General features: G+C 42.1%; 1 protein-coding gene across 1 annotated transcript; it reads right to left on the bottom strand.

The window, feature by feature from the left end:
- Positions 1–3833: 3833 nt before the first annotated feature.
- Positions 3834–15188, bottom strand: BET1 (Bet1 golgi vesicular membrane trafficking protein). The gene is made up of 4 exons (XM_063126542.1): positions 15004–15188; positions 7905–8020; positions 5609–5665; positions 3834–4950 (listed from the first exon to the last, which is right to left on the bottom strand). The coding sequence occupies exons 1-4, from the start codon at positions 15020–15022 to the stop codon at positions 4795–4797; spliced, it is 348 nt and encodes a 115-aa protein (XP_062982612.1). The 5' UTR covers positions 15023–15188; the 3' UTR covers positions 3834–4794.
- Between the last annotated feature and the right edge of the window lie 3844 nt (positions 15189–19032).

Raw genomic sequence — 19032 nt, 5'->3', positions numbered from 1 at the left:
TTCCGGTCCAACCTACGGGGTCGTTTTCAGAGTGTAGCATTGGGTGACCAGTCCTCGGCCTCCTGGCAATTGAGCTATGGATTGCCGCAGGGCACCATCTTGTCCCCAATGTTATTTAACATCTATATGAAGCTGTTGGGAGCGGTCATAGGGGATTTGGAGCTAAATGCCATCAATACGCTGATGACACGCAGCTCTATCTCCCTGTGACAACTGAATCAGGTGAGGCTGTGCAAATCCTGGACCAGTGCCTAGACTCAGTAATGGGCTGGATGAGGGCCAATAAACTGAGACTAAATCCTGGCAAGATGGAAGCACTGTGGGTGAGTGGTTCCCGAGTCCGGGAGACAGGCTCATTGCCTGTTCTGGATGGGGTTGCTCTGCCTCTGAAAGAACAGGTTCTTAGTTTGGGGGTACTCTTAGACCCATTTCTGTCATTGGAGGCTCAAGTAGCCGCCACAGCTCGGAGTGCCTTTTACCATCTTCGGTTGGTTCGCCAACTACGGCCTCTCCTGGACAGGGATAGCTTGACCACGGTGGTACAGGCATTGGTAACCTCAAGATTGGATTACTGCAATGCACTCTATGTGGGGCTGCCCTTGAAGCTGCTCCGGAAGTTGGAACTAGTGCAGAATGCTGCAGCTCGGCTGTTGTCTGGAGCTGCCCCTTTCCAGCATGTAACTCCTCTGCTGAGGGAACTGCACTGGCTGCCTATTCGCTACCGGGCCAGGTTTAAGGTCCTTGTACTTGTGTACAAAGCCCTAAACAACTTGGGACCAGGATACCTGAGAGAGCGCCTTCTCCCTTACCAACCTGCCCGGTCACTGAGGTCATCCGAGGGCCTGCTCCTGGTGGTTCCACCTAGATCCATCCTCCGATTGAAATCCACCAGGGGAAGAGCCTTCAGCGTGGTGGCGCCCCTCCTGTGGAATTCCCTGCCTCTGGAGGTCAGGCAGCCACCAACCTTGTATTCCTTTCGGCGCCTCCTGAAAACATCTTTATTCCAAGAAGCCTTTCTTTAACATGCAGCCTTGGATTTCTGTGCTGTTGTTGTTTTGCTTCTTTTTAAATTTTGTTTTATTCTGTTTTTATTTTCATTTTACCTTGTACACCGCTCCAAAAAATTTTCAATGAGGAGCGGTATATAAATATTCTAAATAATAATAATAATCTGGTTGGTTAAATTAATGTAATTTGTTATTGTACCTGACAGTAAGTGGAAATTTAATTGGAACAAGCTGTAAACCTTGGCTTTGTACCAAGCCAAATAAAAACTATATATAATTTAAGAACTTATTTGGACCACTTTTGCTTATAGAGCAAAAACAGTACTGCCATTTCAGCAGCACAAAAGAGTGAGACATGGAATTTGCATTATTATTAGAAGATTGTCATGCTGACAGTTTAAATAACAAGTTTGTAATGCAAATATTTTACATGTTGGACACTCTTATATGTTGGGCACTCTTACTCTATAACTTGCTCTATATTGACTTCTTGGCCTGGTTCAGACAACATGCTAAACCATGCTGCTTAACCACAAAATGGTTAAGGAAATGCATTAACCTTATTTTGTGTTTAAGCAGCATTGTTAAGCGTGTTGTCTGAATCAGGCCATTTTGAGTTATGCCACTTCTGAGCCTACACAGTAGGCTCAGTAGGCTCTATTCATCAAAATAGAGAACCCTTTTTAATTACCAGAGTTAGGTTCTACTTCTGCATTGAAAGGAAAATAGAGCATGTGTGTTGCTAAATCAGGCACTGAGATTCATATTCTCGACAAGATGGCCATCGCTAGAGAAGTAGATGCTTCCACCATGTTTCAGTAACCAAAAAGGGACCAGGCTATCCGGACAAGTGATGAGCTGTGTGCCCAGAAGCTGTGTCTAATCCTGTGCTGCAATTCCCAAGGAACTTCGGACCAAAACATTACAAGCTAAATTAGACCCTCCTCAAAAGAAGCTTTTTTTCTATCAAAAGAAACTTAATGAACCAAATACTATTCACGCTTCAGGTGTATCGGGGGATGGGGTGGGGGGCAACTGGCATAGAGTTCTATAGTGAATAATTTTTAACCATTGGTTAAAACCACCTGTTTCCTTTCTAGAACTGACAAAAACTTGACTACTTTTTCTGAATCCTAAATCCTTTTTTCTTAATCATGACCACTTCACTTGCTTTTCCAGCTGCGGTCTCTTCTCATCTGAATCTGCCATCTATTTGTCTAGATGGTGGACAGGATTTGCAGGAAGCAAAAGAGGGTCTACAGCACTGTCCCTATAGAATGTTATGTTTCAGTTGCACCAGACCTGACCCATAATAGTAACTATCATATTCATGCATGTGCTAAAAGGTGTTTCTCAGTATTTCAAATGCAGTAAAATGAATATATGATTTTTAACAATACGTTCATTTTTAAGAGCTAAAACAATGCAAATGCCATTTTCTGTAAGAAATTGAAAGCTATCATATGTGCTTTATTTTTATTTTATAATAAGCTACACATGATGAGATGCCCCACTGATTTTGTTTGTTTGGTTTTAAAAAGACAATCATTAAATGTTGGCTCTGGAAGGGAATTCTAAAACACTTCAGCATAAATGCATATGAATACATGAAAAAGTCACTGCTCACATCAATATGGTTTCATATAGGTATAGAGGGAATTTAGTATTACTGCATCAAAAATTGCTAGATCGGCAACATTGTAGCCCAGGGAATGGCTAATCTTGACTACCTGTTCCTCTCTTCAGCACCTTTAAAGGGAGCCTGATTATAATCAAGATGTATGACAAATGCACTGCAGCTGGGTTTACTGTCACAAGATCCTTCAGAATAAGGGCTAAGTGCTTTCACACTGGAGATTTAGCTGACAGCACAAACTGGTTTTCTCTGCTGGTGTCCTGAAGTAAGAACTCTTAGCATACACAGTTCTACAATGTGCAGTACTCCAGGCCCTTTTGGAATGGCAGGCTAAATTTATTAAGGTGATAAATGGGTAATCATCTAAGGGGAAAGCACAAGTTTGGCCACTGGATAAAGGTTAGGCAGTCAATCTCGTAAGTGTGCTTTCCTTCACATTTTTCCCCCAACAGTGGATAGATGTTAAAATGGGCATGAATGTTACAGAACACATGCAGCACACTAAGGTGAAAGTTCCTGCTCTGTTTCCTTGAAGGGCTCCCATAAAACTGGCTGACAGGGAGAAAAGCTGGAAAACCTATTTGCTACTTGCTGCTGCAGTCTCACTTGTCCTGCAGGAGTTCCAGTTTACAGGTAGCTGATGGAGCAGAGAATGCCAGTATTATTTCTTACTGAATTAGGTAGCTCTGGCAGGACTAACATTCCATAATATGGAATGTTAGTCCTTCATAGAACCATTGAAATGAATGGGACTTGTTAGTTGTGACTAATCTAAGTCTCATTCGTTTCAGTGGGTCTATTCTACATAGGACTAAATTGGATACTACCCTAACGGGTTAGATTCAAATATAGTCATACTAGACTAAGTGTAAGATCAATGGATTTCAGTGGATCTTCCCAAAGAATAACTAAGTCTGGATGCAACCCAACGTACACAGCTATTCCAACATCTCCAAATATCTTCTCTGTCTTTTCTGAACCTTGCAAATGCTGCCTGCATTAGAAGGTGCACTTAAAATATTTTAACAACTTAGTGTGCCTTTGGATCAAAGTGTCATATTCTAGAAAGTGGTTTTATATTACAAGAATAAAACAGTGACACTGTTTATGCCATAACTAGCAATTTAGTGCGGCTTCAAGAGATATGAATGGCTAACAAAATATGTACAGACTCTAAGAAGCATTTAGAATTTTTTTGCATCAGAATGTTTTAATATAAAATCTCCAATACGACAGTTCCATATTTTTAAAATTAACTTTCACTACTATATTAACCAATAACTCAACGGATAGTTACCATGGTATAATTAATGCAACTGAAAACCTAAGTAATGTAGCATTATTTTGATTTGCAGCTTTTTGCCTAATCTAGAGAGATGCACAGAACAAGCAAGCTATGAGATAGTGCTGAACAGTACCAGCCCCATTCTATTCGTATTGGGCATATCATCTCAATCCAGTAACAGGATCCAGGTAGAACAATTTAGACACAAGGACCATGTTGATCCAGAAGGGGCTTCACAGGAAGAAACTTACTTCACTGCTTCACACAGAATAGACCAATTGCCTATTCTGCTCAGCTCTCCCCCCTTCCACCTCAAAAATACATCACAAGGCAAATTAAAAAATTAAGGAAACTAGCAATTCTATCTCTCAAACCATTTTGGACACAATCTAGCCAAAGTTAAACATGTAATTAATTTTCTTAATGAAACAATGAGGCTTAACAGCACTTAGCTTTGATAGAATCACCTCTTTCCTTTTACAAAATTCAGTATAACTTATACATAGCATAATCAATTGAGATTGCTTTTTATTGGTAGAAAAAGCAATAGTAGTTACAAAGTAGAAGGGGTGCTTTTGAACACAGAAAAGCCTTTTACTCTGCAATTTTAACAATATACTTCCACTCCAAGTAACTATTTTACGACTCTACAAAGTGCTCAGATTTGAGCAGAATTCAATTTAAGAACCCTAAAAATAAGGGTTTTTAAAATAGAACTATGTTTCGCCTGATAAAAATAGAGAAATGCACAAAATAGAACCAGGTGCATTAGTCCTTAATGCAGTGTACAAAAGAGTGTTCACCCTTTTTACAAACCTTTCTAGACATCTGACATGATACTAATACTCTCAAAGTGGAGGTTTGCATCACCTCAATTTAATAATCCAGTAAATTACAAAAAAGACAAACAGTGAGAACAGCATCATGTAGCACAAGAGTTTTGTTTGGCTTCCTCTGGAGAGGGTTTTCAGTCTACCCATTGTTGCACCAAGAAATCCACCCGTTGAATCGAAATCATTGTCCTGTGGTTAAAAATAAGAAACAATTACTTACAGAATTATTCTATTTGCTCTCTGCAATTTTAACTCTGAACACATGAGGATAAAACTTGCAAAGAATTACATTTTCTTTGCAAGAGGGCCAGTGTGGTTTAACGATAAGAGTGTTGGACTAGGAGAAGGAGATCCAAGTTCAAATTCCCACTGTGCCATGCAGTCACTGCTGCAGCCCTAACTTCACAGGACTGCTGTGCAGATGGGGGAGTGGGGAAGGTGATACAAACACTTAGGCTGCCTTGAGCAATTTAGACGAAAGCTGAGTTATAATTATAATGAACTTTTTTGCCTCAATCCAAAGCAACACGCATAAGGACAGCCAGGTTGGTGTAAGCAGAGCAGTAAAGCAAAGTAAAGCAAATTTCAAATTACTTGAAAAGTAAAGCAAATTTCAATCAACTGCTTTCTGTGAAGAAGTGGGTCTGAATCCTGATTCTTATGATAGATTGTGGGGGACGACGACACAAAAGCACATTCGCCATCCACCTCAGTATTCAATATTACTGATTTTTAAAACACAAGCTCAACATTTCTAGAAAGAAAGTGAAATTAAATTCATCAAGCTGAAAGTTAATCAAATTCCAAGCTAATCTAAAGCAGCTGAACACTCTAATCGGATACATACCATTTCATTTAACATCTTATTTTGCTGCTTAACTTCTGTCCCAATTTCAATGGAAAGCTATGACGAAAAATACAGAAGATCGGTGCATTATGATCCACACTACTAACTAGATAACATTATGCAAAACTAAGTTCATCTGGGAAATATTAAGTATAGCTAATACGCTTTCTAGAAGCATAGAGGGAAGTAATGATGAAAGTATTCTGTAAGAAAATATTCTATCTTATGCTCCTGTGTTTTTCAAACATAAAGCTGAGATTTTCCTCCTATTTAACAAGAAGAAATCTACAAATACCACTGAGGTGTTTTTCTTTTGCTCTGCTCTCCAAAGTCTATAATGACCAGTTAAAACCAAGTATAGACTTGTTTAGTGTTATTTTACAAATATTTCCTTTTATTCATTTTTTTTCTTTACTTGGTGCAATGTGCTTAATTTTATTAATTTATTTACTGCATTTCTATACGGCCCAATAGCCAAAGCTTTCTGGGTGGTTCACAAAAATTAAAACCATAAAATATAACTTAAGCATAAAATTTAAACCACAATATAAAAGTACAACCAGAATAAAACTGAGCAGTAATGCAGAGGTTTAAAATACAGATTTAAAACAGCATGCTTTTAGCAACAGGATGCTAAAATATTAAAATGCTGAGAAAATAAAAAGGTCCTCACCTGGCATGGGAAAGTGCCAAGCGAACCTCTCTGTTGTTTAATGTTTCCCTATCTTAGTATCTCATTCAACTTCAGTATTTTAAACCATCTCTCTATATATTTTATGAGCTATGCAACAGTGCAGTTACTGGCAGACCACTTGCGTGGCTAAGCAAACCACAGGTGGTGTGCATGATGGGTGAAAGTTATGCCGTACAGAAGAGAAATATGGCTATGATTAAGATACAGGACACAAGCAATTCCCATCTCGCCCATTTTCCATCGATTCCTGTCACCACAACAAACCCCCAGTCTTTTGTGGTTAGATCAGGCATGGACTGCTCCTCAGGAGAAAGCTGTACCTTTTTTATGCAGTTACTAGTTCATGTTGCCTTACTTCATTATCCTGATTGCTCCTCTTTGATACCTCACAGTTTCAGAAGCCCACATATACAGAAAGTATAAGCAGAAATTCCCCATGTTTCTTTAGAAATAGGCTTTAATTAAAAGCAGGAGGAAAAAGTAGGCAGCATCATAAATGCACATAGCAGCCTTCCTCAACCTCCTGCCCTTCAGATGTGCTTGGCTACAACTCATTTCCATCCCACAACAACAATCACATTAAGGAGATGGAGGCCTTAGTTTGGATGCCTCACTGAGTTGCTCCTTAAACCCTTCCAGCTGTGCATCTTCGGGCCCAATAGCAGTGAGCTATGTCATCCTACTCTCCACTCACTCTTAGTCCGCACTCACTCTCTTTTTGATGTTGGCCAATAGTACTGCAGCCAAACCAGACAACACCCTTTTAAAACAAGGTTTATCACTTGCTTTCTTCTGGACCTGTGTAATTCTCTCCTGTTCACCTTTCTTTTGGTCTGCTTGTTTCAGACATAGGAGGAGATGTTGCCAATCTGAGGTGCTCCAGGAGCTGCCACAACTGGAAGCCATAGGATGTCATGCAATTGTGCCCAATAAAAGTTATTTGGGGATAACCTTGGGGATTGGCTTTATTCTCATTTAAGGTCCTCCTGACTCAAGCATTGATCCTACCATTTCAGACTGGCTACTATAATTTTCTGATGCGTCTTCTCTACAGCATATGACAAGTCACGTTTGATTCTGCAAGAACTTCTTTGCAGCACACCTGCTCTTTCATGGCACACTGGGGTTCAAATTGCTTAGGCTGATGGGGGTGGGAACTGTCCTCCTTTACTGCTGGGGACTAGACTAGATGGTTGAGCAGGCTTCGACAAAGCCCACTTTAGAGTTTAATTAAACTTTAGCTATGATTATTTCATTGGCATAGAAAGAGTTTAGCTTGATGGTTTATTGGTAGGTCTGTTAACTGACCTTGCTGACTTAGAACTCCCTTGGGGACACAACTTTTAGTCACAATGTGCCAAATAAGCAGAGCTTCTGCTGTCCCAACATGTAACTAATATCTTGATCAGCCAAAAAGGGCAGCTGGAGCTCAAATCCAATTAGAGGAAGAATTTGTTCCATGAATGAGAACATCATGCCTTCTGATGGGCAACACTGTGCCTGAATTCAATTAAGTCGTGGCTATATTGCTATTACAACTGATTGAGCAGGCATGATGTACTCCAATCAATTTTAGTGCTGCTTCTATAATAATATACTTACTGATTTAATGGCAGTGACTTTCGACCGCAAACTTTCAGTTAACTTTTCATTTTCTTCCTCATATACGCTATACCCACTATTGGTATAGCCATAATTGCCGCCCGCAGCTCCTTCACCTGAAAAGACAATTGGGTTAAGACACCAGAAATACACCCAGGAAAAAAAAAGGTTTCTAGAGAGGGAAGGTTAATTTACTTTTATTTTATCACCACCCTAATCTTAAGAGATTGAGGCAGGCAATGGGTTAAACAACCCCTAGTTAACCCATGTCTTGTTTGTGGGTTAAATTGGGATTACGGCAACAACCCTCGAATGCAGCATTCGAGGGTTGTTACAGGAAGTGACTCATGTGTGACATACATCCCTGCAATTCTTGAGTTAATTAACCCACGAATTGCTGCCAAATGCTGCCATTATGTCTGAGCAGGATCAATATGAAGACCTGGACCCCTCACAATTCAAATTAAACAGGACAAAACAAGTGTGTGTGTGTGTGTGTGAGTGAGAGAGAGAGAGAGAGAGAGAGAGAGAGAGAGAGAAGGGCAGACAGATGAAAATAATCCATCAAACATCTGCTCCCAAAACTTTCGACTCCACAATTCCAATCCAATCCGGTTGAACACAAAGGTTCCCTTCTGCTGCTGAAAGGAATCTTTGAATTCTACCCAGCATATTGTGAGAAAAAAATGTTGCACAATCCAAAACCTCTTTCCACTCTAACAGCTTTTGACAAGGACAGACATCCAGGTCCATCACTATTCTCTTTCCTTGACCTTCTGAATGCTGCTGCTCATCCAGATGTCTCCTTTTACCCTAGAGATTATGTATCATCTCATTTATCTTTGCATCATCTAGTACTATAAACCCCAGAGGCTTGTATTTGAATGAATTCCCATCCATATTCAAATACTACCATATGTTCCAAAGACAAGCTCTGCCACAACAACCAGCACCCAGCCAAGGGCTCCGGTCCAAGATGCAAGCGACAAGGTCCGTATTTACAGCATGGCTCTTTCTTTAAATACATACAGGAGCTCCTTCCTGCCACATCACACCAACACAAAATTAAGGCTGTTAACAATACATCTTCCCAAACGGCAGGTGTCATGCCTTAAAGTTTCATTTAAGAAATTACTGATTGGCCATCTCCTCAGTGACACTGATATGGCACGGCAGAGCTGTTTAAAAAAGAAGTGAGAAGCCCTGCTGCATACATGCAAGCCTCCAAGCATGGAATAGTAGTCACTATATCAGAAAGAGCCAAGAACTCATTTCCATCCGAATTGCAGCATTTTCAGCACAACTTCAGCATCTCTCAAAACACACAAGCTGTACGTGCAGAACTGTAAGGGAACTTACCGTGTAGCCAAATAAATGAAATGTAAGGTTCAACATACAATTTAGAAGACTTACTGGCAATCCTAGCTGGCCTAGATTTTACCATTCAATCTTAATGTTTCAATTTGTAATCCACCACTAACAGTACTTTTGGAAGTAAACACCACCATCACTACTTTAAATAGACTGGTTAACAATACAGATTCTCCTGCCTTTCCCTACACACACGGGAACACAGGCAAAGCTGCCAGGCAGCAACTTAGGACAAAAATGTACAGAAAATAACAAGGATCACAATCCAGCAAAAGTTACTCAAAGATCAATTCCCAGTGAAACATTAAAATAGTATAGGATTTTACTGTGATCTCAGACCAGCCTTCCCTAACCTGGCACCTGCCATATGTGTTAGACTACAATCCCATAATCCCTAGCCAGTTATGCTGGGTTAGGTTTATGAGAGTTATATTCAAACACATCCAGGGGGTATAAGGTTGTGAAGAGCTAACTCAGACCCTTGCTTTCAATGTGACTTAGTAACCAATGTGAACTTTTAGTGGATTGTGCTCAGATCTTGGCTCAGACCATAAAGCATCACCTATGGTTTACTGCTATTACTGTAGGATTAGTGAGAATAACGCACAGTTCATTCAACTCTTATGCTACTTGCTTAAGGTGCAATCCCATGCAGGTTTAGACAGAAAACAAATGCAGCTTTTAAAATAAATGTCAACCATATTCATTATGCAACTTTTAGACCAGCTCACTAATTTTCTCAAGAAGCTGCATGCCAAATAAATGCTTTACATGGTCAAAGTTCAGAAGTTACGTTATCACTGACTAGCGACGTCTAACACAGTGCCAGATGTTGTCCATTTCATGAGTGATGCAACATACAACTCACAGCCTGATTCTTCCCAGAAACTCAGCTGTCACTTTCAGTGTGACTCAAAACCACGTCTCTCTCAGGATAGAGTCCACCTATGACATGTCTTCTGCAGTATTAGCAATTTCACAACTGCAGTGTTCATAAATCCACTCACCTGATCATCACCAGCAAGTCCCCTGTCCCATTCCTAGCACAAAGGTTACCTCCCCCTAGAGATGTGAAGGCCCGTAAAAAAACCCAGAAAAATTAGGAAGGGGGGGGAATGTTTTTTCCCCAAAGCCTTTTTTTTGGTTTTTCCCTAAAAAAAATTTGAAAATGAAGAAAAATGGATTATGGAATGTTTTATTTTAGCATGATGAATAAAATGTTTAAGACAAGGTGTTCAGATCTTTACTTCTCCAAATGATTTCTAAGAACTATGTACAGTATCAGATTATTACAATTTCTGTGCACCAAGGACAAGCAAATCCTGGGTTGCAAACAGACTACAACTCTCAAATGCAAGAGCTGCTTTTCTGCCTCTACAAGGCACTGCCATTGAAGCAGAGACTGAAATTGATAGTGATAGCTATAGCTCAGAAAATGAGTCTGATTAAATTTCATGCATATTCATTGAATCTTGGTCCTCCCTTTTTCTCAGTTCTTTTTATGAGAATGGGTGCTTTATGTCCGCCTGACACTGTGGAGGACTAGCGGAGACATAAATAATTTTCTTTGTTACTAATGTTGATGGTTTCTTCTGGGAGTTTTATTGTTTTTTTGCTCCCAGCAGTGCAGGTGCTAAATTGATGCCTGGGAGCTAGATGAAAAACTACATGAAAGGAGGAAAAGCTTGGTTCAGATTCTTTGGTAAGTAGTTCATCTCACCAGGCAGGTGGCTATCAATTTATTCTCAATGAGGTTTAATTCTCCTAAAGCAGAGGTGGACAATCTTTTTTACTCCGAGGACCCCAAGTGGTGCTAGGTGGTGGTCAGGAGCTCTTTCCTGCTCATACCTCAGCATGCAGGAATAGAGATGTTAAAGCAGCTTTCCCCAACCTGATGGGCTACAGATGTTTTGGACTACAACTCCCATAATCCCATTGGCAGTGGTGACAGGAGCTGATTGGAGTTGTAGTCCAAAGCATCTGGAGGACACCAGACTGGGAAAGGCTGTGTCAAGGTTTCCATCCTGCCACAATCAAGATCAAGATCGCTGTTTCCTCCCCATTATAGTGTGATTGGTGTGCAGAGGGAGGTTAAAGCCTCTCCTCCCATAACCAACAACAGAACAGTGGTCTTTTCCCCACCACCCAGTTAATGGCTGATCAGCTGGACTGTAGAGAAAAGTAGGTGGGGCTCCCTGGGACGTCACAGGACACAGAGAGAATGGCCAAGGGCTGCATGCGGGCTGCAAGTTGCCCACCTGTGTCCTAAAGAATCAAGTTTGCAGCCTGGTGATGCTGGCAGATCCTGCAGTATTGTTAGAGGCCCAAGTGGCAACTGTGACAAACAACACCTCTGGACAGAAATAGCCTGGACACCAGGCTCTAGTAACCTCTTGATTTGACTACTGCAGGATGCTATACATGTGGCCGTGTTTAAAGACTTCCCAGAAACATCTGTTAAATATATAGCTGCTAAACTACTGTTGACTGGGACAGGCTGCAGAGATATATTTTGCCAGTTCTTGCATAGGCTGCTGGTCTGTTTCTAAGTACACGTTAAAGTGCTAGTGATCACTAATAATGTCATAAACAGATAGGGTACCTGAAGAATTACCTTCTCCCAAATGAGCCTCCCGAAACTTTACAATCATTATCAAAAGCTCTCACCTAAGTTCCCCTACCTACTAAACTAGGTCACATAGCAACCAGAGGGGGGGGTCTGCTTAGATGTGGAACCCCAGATGTGTAATGCCCTCCTGTCACCAAATCTGATGTCCTTCCAAGAGCAGGTGAAGATCCTTTCATTTGCTCCAGGCTTCCTGTATGTCCACTAAAGCTGGTTTTAATTGACAGCTTCATTAGCTCTGCTGTATTTTATTACTCAGTTGTGCCCTGATGTTTCTGTGGTTTTAATACTGAGTTTTATTGTGATAGATTTTATTGTGTTGATGTTGTCAACAACTCTGGGACTTTTTAAACAGAAGGCTGGCATATTATTATTTTTATTTATTTATTTATTACATTTATATACTGTCCCATAGCTGAAGCTCTCTGGGCGATTTACAAAAGTTTTAAAATACAAGTTTTAAAATAAAAGGGGGGTATTCTTGCTTCCTTGTTGGGGTTTTGCAGAAGGCAGCGGCTATGAGATAGCAGTTATGCCTTCTGCAAAAGCTCAGTTTAAGGAAAAGAGAAATAAACCTCCCGAGTCTCTTACTCCAAGTTCTCTACAGAATGAATGGTGAGACTAGTAAGTTCAACTCAAAATTCATAGATCACTCCACAGCTGACTGACTTTGTGAGGAAGTTTCTCCACAGCAGAAAGAGAACATTTTTTGACAAGGCAGTCCAAGGGGAAGTGTGGGAGAAAGATGTAAAGAGGACAAAGTCAGCAAGGGAAAGAAAAGAATGTCTTATTATGCAGAATGCGCTGTAACAAAACATACCCAAATTACTGTGCAGTCAATCTATGTCTGTTCAAGTTCCTAATTATTCCACAGGGACTGAGTGTTTCCAGAAAATCCCAGCTTTCTGTTAGTTTGCTCACCAAATTAAGCAAGCTCTCTGCACATTACATAATATTACAGTTATAATAGTAAATCTATTTCCTGCCTTATCCACAAAAAATAGCATTCAGCAAAGGGCTGCTGATAAATGAAGTGCATTGCTAGAAGCTAAAGAATAGGAGTTTTAAGCCCATGCATGTTTTTTAGGGAATAAATCCCTGTCATCTACAGTAAACCACACTCACTGTTGCTGTTGTTTTACTTTAGCAGTATTTCATAACTGGTACTTTTACTCTAAAGGCCTTCTATGACAGAGATGTGGTTTTCACCAGTAGGAGCTCAGGCTGAAGCCAGCACCCAAAGTGAAAGAAAAAAGGAAGCGGGATGACTAGGCCACACTGTTATGTCTGTCTGAGAAGAAGTGAGATGGTTATAGGCGTTCCACCCCATGCAAATTCAAGTACTGGTTGAAAGTTTTGCCACTGGAAGCAATTGTACTAAAAAGTACTAGGAGAAGCTGCATTAGAAGGGCAGTACAAATAGTCCAGGAATACAGAATAATTACTTCTGCCCATCAAAGGTCTGTCTAATCCATTATTCCCACAGTAGCAAACAGATGCCTATGGGAAGTCTCAAAGCAGGACATGAGGGCAATAGGCCTTTGCCATGGCTATTCCCCAACTGGTATTCAGAAGCATGTTGCCTTTGATCCTGGAGGGAAATTACAGCAATCATAACTTATCCTCCATAAATTTCTCCAATCCTCTTCCTGAGCCATATATGCTGGTGGCTGACACCATATAGAAGAGTCACAACATTTTTCTCAACATGAAGTATAAACTGGAGATAAACATCTGGAAAACAGGATTAAAATAACGTGTGTGTGTGTGTGTATGTACGTACTAGAGATACTTAACATAGGCCCTGTTCAGAAGACACCTTAAACACAGCTTTAATCATGGTGCTTAAGCACCATGGTTAAAGCCGTCATGTAAGGTGTCTTCTAAACAGGGCGACAGAAGTTAAAATAGGCATACAACCAGAGCAAGTTAGGGTGACCATACAAAAAAGAGGATAGGGCTCCTGTATCTAACAGTTGTGTAGACAAGGGAATTTCAGCAGGTGTCATTTGTATGCATGCAGCATCTGGTGAAATTCTCTCTTCATCACAACAGGTAAAGCTGCAGGAACCCTGCCCTCTTTTGTATCTGGTCATTCGAGCAGGCTCTTGCAGCATTAACTGTTGTGATGAAGAGGGAATTTCACCAGGTGCTGCATGCATACAAATGACACCTGCTGAAATTCCCTTTTCTATACAACTGTTAAAGATACAGGAGCCCTGTCCTCCTTTCCAGATGGTCACCCTAGAGCAAGTGCAGAGTTCCATGCAATAAGAAATGGAGTATACAGGATGTACTATTTTTATATTTAAAGCCTTATATTTAAATTTGTCTGGACAGGACTTTTTTCTTGTCTAAACATTCATAGAATTGCACCCCAAATCAGGCCTTGGAATCTTAATCAAGAACACTCCACAACACTACATGCATTGCTAACATCTACACAGATTTTTGATCAATTCCAGATCGATGCCAACAACCACTGCGAGAAAGGGTGCTTTCAGACATGGAATTTTTATTTATTGGAATTTTATTTGAGGGTCCATAGCTCACTGGTCGAGCACAAACTTTTCTTTTTTACAGATTTTCTGCGGTAAGAAAGAAGGCAGAATGAATGGTGGGGAAACACAGGAAGGATTAGGATTAGAAAGTGACATCTGGAGCGCTGGCAAAACTCCCCGGACAGAGCAAAGGCACCAAAAAAGCCTCGTCCGGAAGCACCCTAACTTACAAGGCATCCACAATTAAGGCTGCAGTGCCATGCACCCTTACTGGGGAGTAAGCCCTTCGGAGCACACTGGATTGTGCATGGGACTGGGATTCATTTAACAAAACATCCAGAGGAGGAAGAACGAGGCGTCTGTGTGCCAACCCCCTGCTCTCAATGGATAATACTAATTCTGCATTCAGAGCAAGAGTTCGCTTTCCCCCTCCCGCCCGCCAGGGGTGTTCTTAAGGGGTGGCAGGCCAGCACGAGCGTGGCAGGACCCTAGCAACCAACTGAGGCCTTGACAACAGGTCTCTTCCCCAAAGGCCTGCTAGGCCCAGCACCCCATCCCAAGCGGTCGCTGAGTTCCCCCGTCCTAGTTCACCCCCACTTACCCAGCCCAGCCCTCCTCATCCTGGCTCGCCGCGGAGAGACGGAATAAAGCCTTGCTCCCTGCGACACTCGGGGCCGGCCTTCAGAGGAGAAAGGGGAACGGTGGGGGGGTGGGGAAATAGCAGCCTTACGAACTCTCCCAGTCACCCCACAAACGCCACGACAGTGCTGTTTCCCGCAAAGCCTTCCGGGTAATGTAGTCTCTCCCTTTTGCCTTCGCGTGGCCTTCTGGGTAACGTAGTCTCTTAGGTAAAAGTGTAAGAGAAAAGAAAGACCGTGGTTGCTAGGGTATCCTGGGTAATGTAGTTCTAGGAGACCGCGTGGAGGCCCCTGCGGTTACGCTGGCATCCCGTTATCGGAAATCAGTGCCACGGATGAGCCCTAAGCAGTAGCGGCTGGTGGCTCCGATTTCAGAGGGTGTGTGAATCCATTCTGGGTTTTAGTCAGGATCAGCCAGAACTCTGAAGGACTGATCCAAGGTGCTCTACCTAGGTTGGGGATAGAGTTCAACACCTTGGATAGCTCCCTTAGAGTTCTGGCTGATTCTGACTGAAACCCAGAAAAGGTTATTTTTAAAGCAAATTGTACAACTGCACAAATGCCCTGTGATCTCCCCTCACCCCCGCCCCACTCAAGCCAAAAACATTATTTCTCTTTCACGACTGGACAGATTATTACCAACACTAGAAGTACCTTAAACTTAAAGACAGATTGACAGGGTCATTCGGATATCCAGGAAAAACAAGAGACCAAGAGAAGTATACCACTGGTTGTCACATACAGTCCCCAATTGAAACCACTGCAACGGATCATCAGTGAACTCCAACCCATCATCAGCACAGACACTTCTCTCTCACACCGGATGTTAACCAGCAGCAGTACACAGGGGCCCTTCCACAAGTTGTCCCCAGAGCGCATCTATTCGACCCCAGTGCACTCTGAGGACGATCGTGAAACTTGCCTGTAAAAGAAATGATGAAAAGACGTCCCCGGCGCCGGCGCTACCCAGCTTCCTGCTCCCTGGCCGGCTCGGAGAGCTTTTTTTGAAGAAGGTGGGAGAGAGAGCTTCTTCCGCTCTCTCCTCCGCCTTCTTCTGCCGAGCTATCCGTCCCGGGCGGGAAGCAGGAAGCTGGGTAGCAGCGGCGCAGGCGCCGGCGCGGAGGACGTCTTTTCGTCATTTCTTTTACAGGCAAGTTTCACGATCGTCCTCAGAGTGCACTGGGGTCGAATAGATGCGCTCTGGGGACGACGTGTGGAAGGGCCCCTGGACAGAGACACAAACAAAGGGATCAGACCATGCAATAGACCCAAGTGCCAACTTTGCCCCCACATCTGTCACAGGACCCAACAACATCAGTCACACTAATGAGGGCTCTTTCACTTGCATCCTCCAATGTAGTATATGCTATCATTTGCCAGTAATGTCCCTCTGCAGTTTACATAGGACAAACAGGTCAACCTCTGCACAAGAAGAATAAATGGACACAAATCAGACATAAGACAAAGCAGAACCCAGAAGCATGTGGGTGAACACTTCAAGCTTCCAGGGCATACTATTCCTCTTTTTTTTTTTTTGAAAACCACTGCATTACAACAAGTACACCACAGAGGAAGAATCCAACAAGAAACGCTGAACTGGAAATTATCAAGAAACCGGACACTATACAACATGGTTTGAACAAAGATGATAACTTTCTATCCCACTACATGTTTTAACAACACCTATTTGGACACTGTAATTGCTTAACTCCCAAACCTCACCTCAGGGGAACCCTTCCAAGGGAACTACAATCCAATGGAATTTCCTGGGAGTGAAGAGGTTAGTCTGTTTACGAGCAAGTACAGCAGTTAAGGGATGCTACTTAGTTTGTTTGCAAGAGAGAAGCTTCTCTCAGGACCAATGACATGAGAATGGCTTTTGAGTCACTTCCTGAGCAGACAGGAAGAGGGAGACAGGAAAAGGTTGATAAGTCTCTATTTTCTCTGACTTACAGCAAAGAGGCAATTTAAGTCTGGTTTGGTTAAGTTCTCTGACCTCCTAGAGGAAACTGCCTGGGCCTGGGGCAGCTTCGGTCTCTGAAAAGAGTGACTCAGGAGGACTCTGGTGTAGGTAAAGTGAGAATCCTGGAAGCTTAGGGTTGGTAGGGCCACAAAATAAGATGTGTTAGCTGTTAGTTTCTTTTGTTGCTTGTCCCAATACAAGCCACAGAACTGTGTGTCTGGTAAATTGCCCCAAAGGGAGAGAGAGCCAGAGGGGATGGATCCTCCTCCTGTAAAATCTATGGTATTCAGGAATTACCCAGGAAAGAGTTGAGGTACAGCAAATGTATTTATTATGAAGCTGGAATGTTATGTACAAGGCCGGCTGCTGCCAGATTCCATCATGGCTCTCTGGCCAGGCTAGCTTGTGTGTATGATTGCATGGAGCTGGAGCAACACCAGTGTCTGGCTGGCCTTAACAGCTAGTACTACTACTACAAAACAAAAAAGACTGGATCTGTAAACAATACACCTCCCTGCCTAAATCCAAGGAATTCTGGTTTAAAGAAAAGTTTAGGCTTTAGAGCAGGATGCAGACATACAACCCCTAGTTCAAAGAGAGTGTTGCTAGAGGACAATTTTCCAGGCTTCCCCCTGCTTGAACAACAAAGTGATGGAACAAAATCTGGTGGCAGAAGTGCAAGTACATTGCATTCTGTGATTGTTTCTTCTGCCTTTTTGGTCTTTTTGGGACACAGACTTCATAATTATCTTTATGCTTTTGTATGTGTGTGTGTGTGTGTGTGTGTGTGTGTGTGTTCACATTCAGTAATGGCCAAGAGGATGGCTGAGCAATGCCTCACAGGATGGCTCGTTGTCAAGTCAAAGTCAGGTGCTGGTGAACATCAGGCAAAACCTGTCAATAGAGATGGACAAGATACCAAGGACAATTCTACAGCACATGTTGAACTTCAAGACGACAGCATCAGTAGTTCCATTTGCTCTGGGAGTAGGGGACATTGCAACAACCAGGATAATGTAGAGGTTCACAGCAGTGGCAGCACCATGGACCAACCACAGACTACAGCCATCACTATTGGAGACATAGGATCATCGTCAAAATCATCGAAGGGCAAAGGGGAAAAGAACACATGTTCCTTTGATATGCACATAAAAGGACATCAGTACATTTGATACATCCCATGTTACAGCAACCAGAACACTGTAAAGACCTTCCTGAATACTTCAAATATGCCTGCCGTAGTTTATTGGAAAGAAACTAAATGCTCATTTGGCGATCAACTTCCATGCTGAATATGTAAAGGCCCATCATATTGCTTCCCTCCCCACAGTGGAGATATTCAGGGAAGCAATATAGGCAAAGCTATTAGAAAGCAACAGAAAAGTTGGCTGACAAGATTGGAGGTCTAATGCTTCATGTGTATGGAGATGCCAAAAAACAACAACCTTGAATGGACACTCCTTTCCTGTACGTGTTATCAGCCAGTTTTCCCAGGCCTTCTCATTCAATTCTCCAAAGCTGCTGAATGATGTTCCTATTGATCTTCAATATGTGAGTCCAAATGGTAATCATGTTTTCCTCCAATGCATTGTAGAGAATGACAAGGAGCGTCTCCAGAAAAAGTTGTGCAAAGACACACTAGCCCTGTCACTGCAGTGATGGATCAGTAGGCAGGACACACATAAACAAAATTTATACATTATCCAAAGTGGTTCTTAAATCTGGAGAAGAGCAATACTTCTTGGAAGCACAAGAGCTGACAATGCGTGGGGTGCAGGGCCTCTTGTCTACAATTGAAGAGAGTTGCAAGGGTGTGATTGGAGACACTGCCACACAGAATATTTTCAAAAATGCCTCTTCGCTTGTGACCGATGGAGCATCAGTTGACACTGGGGAGGAAGCAGGATTGTGCCACCTGTTTTAGGAATGTATGTGAGGCACTGACAATTGTAAGGGAAAGGCAAGGGTTAATTGGAACTTGGGACTAGAATGTATTTTAACTGTATTTTATTGTTCCATAGGAAGAGAG

The sequence above is a fragment of the Elgaria multicarinata genome, chromosome 1, assembly GCF_023053635.1.
Source record: "Elgaria multicarinata webbii isolate HBS135686 ecotype San Diego chromosome 1, rElgMul1.1.pri, whole genome shotgun sequence".
NCBI lineage: Eukaryota > Metazoa > Chordata > Lepidosauria > Squamata > Anguidae > Elgaria > Elgaria multicarinata.
This window is presented reverse-complemented; position numbering and strand designations above follow the sequence as displayed.

Bases quoted from the DNA above. Each gene is read 5' to 3' on its own strand.
- BET1 (XM_063126542.1), bottom strand. The intron at 5,666-7,904 runs GTAAGTATATTA...TTTTCGTCATAG, and splicing joins AAGTCACTGCCATTAAATCA to CTTTCCATTGAAATTGGGAC. The intron at 4,951-5,608 runs GTATGTATCCGA...TTTTAACCACAG, and splicing joins ATAAGATGTTAAATGAAATG to GACAATGATTTCGATTCAAC.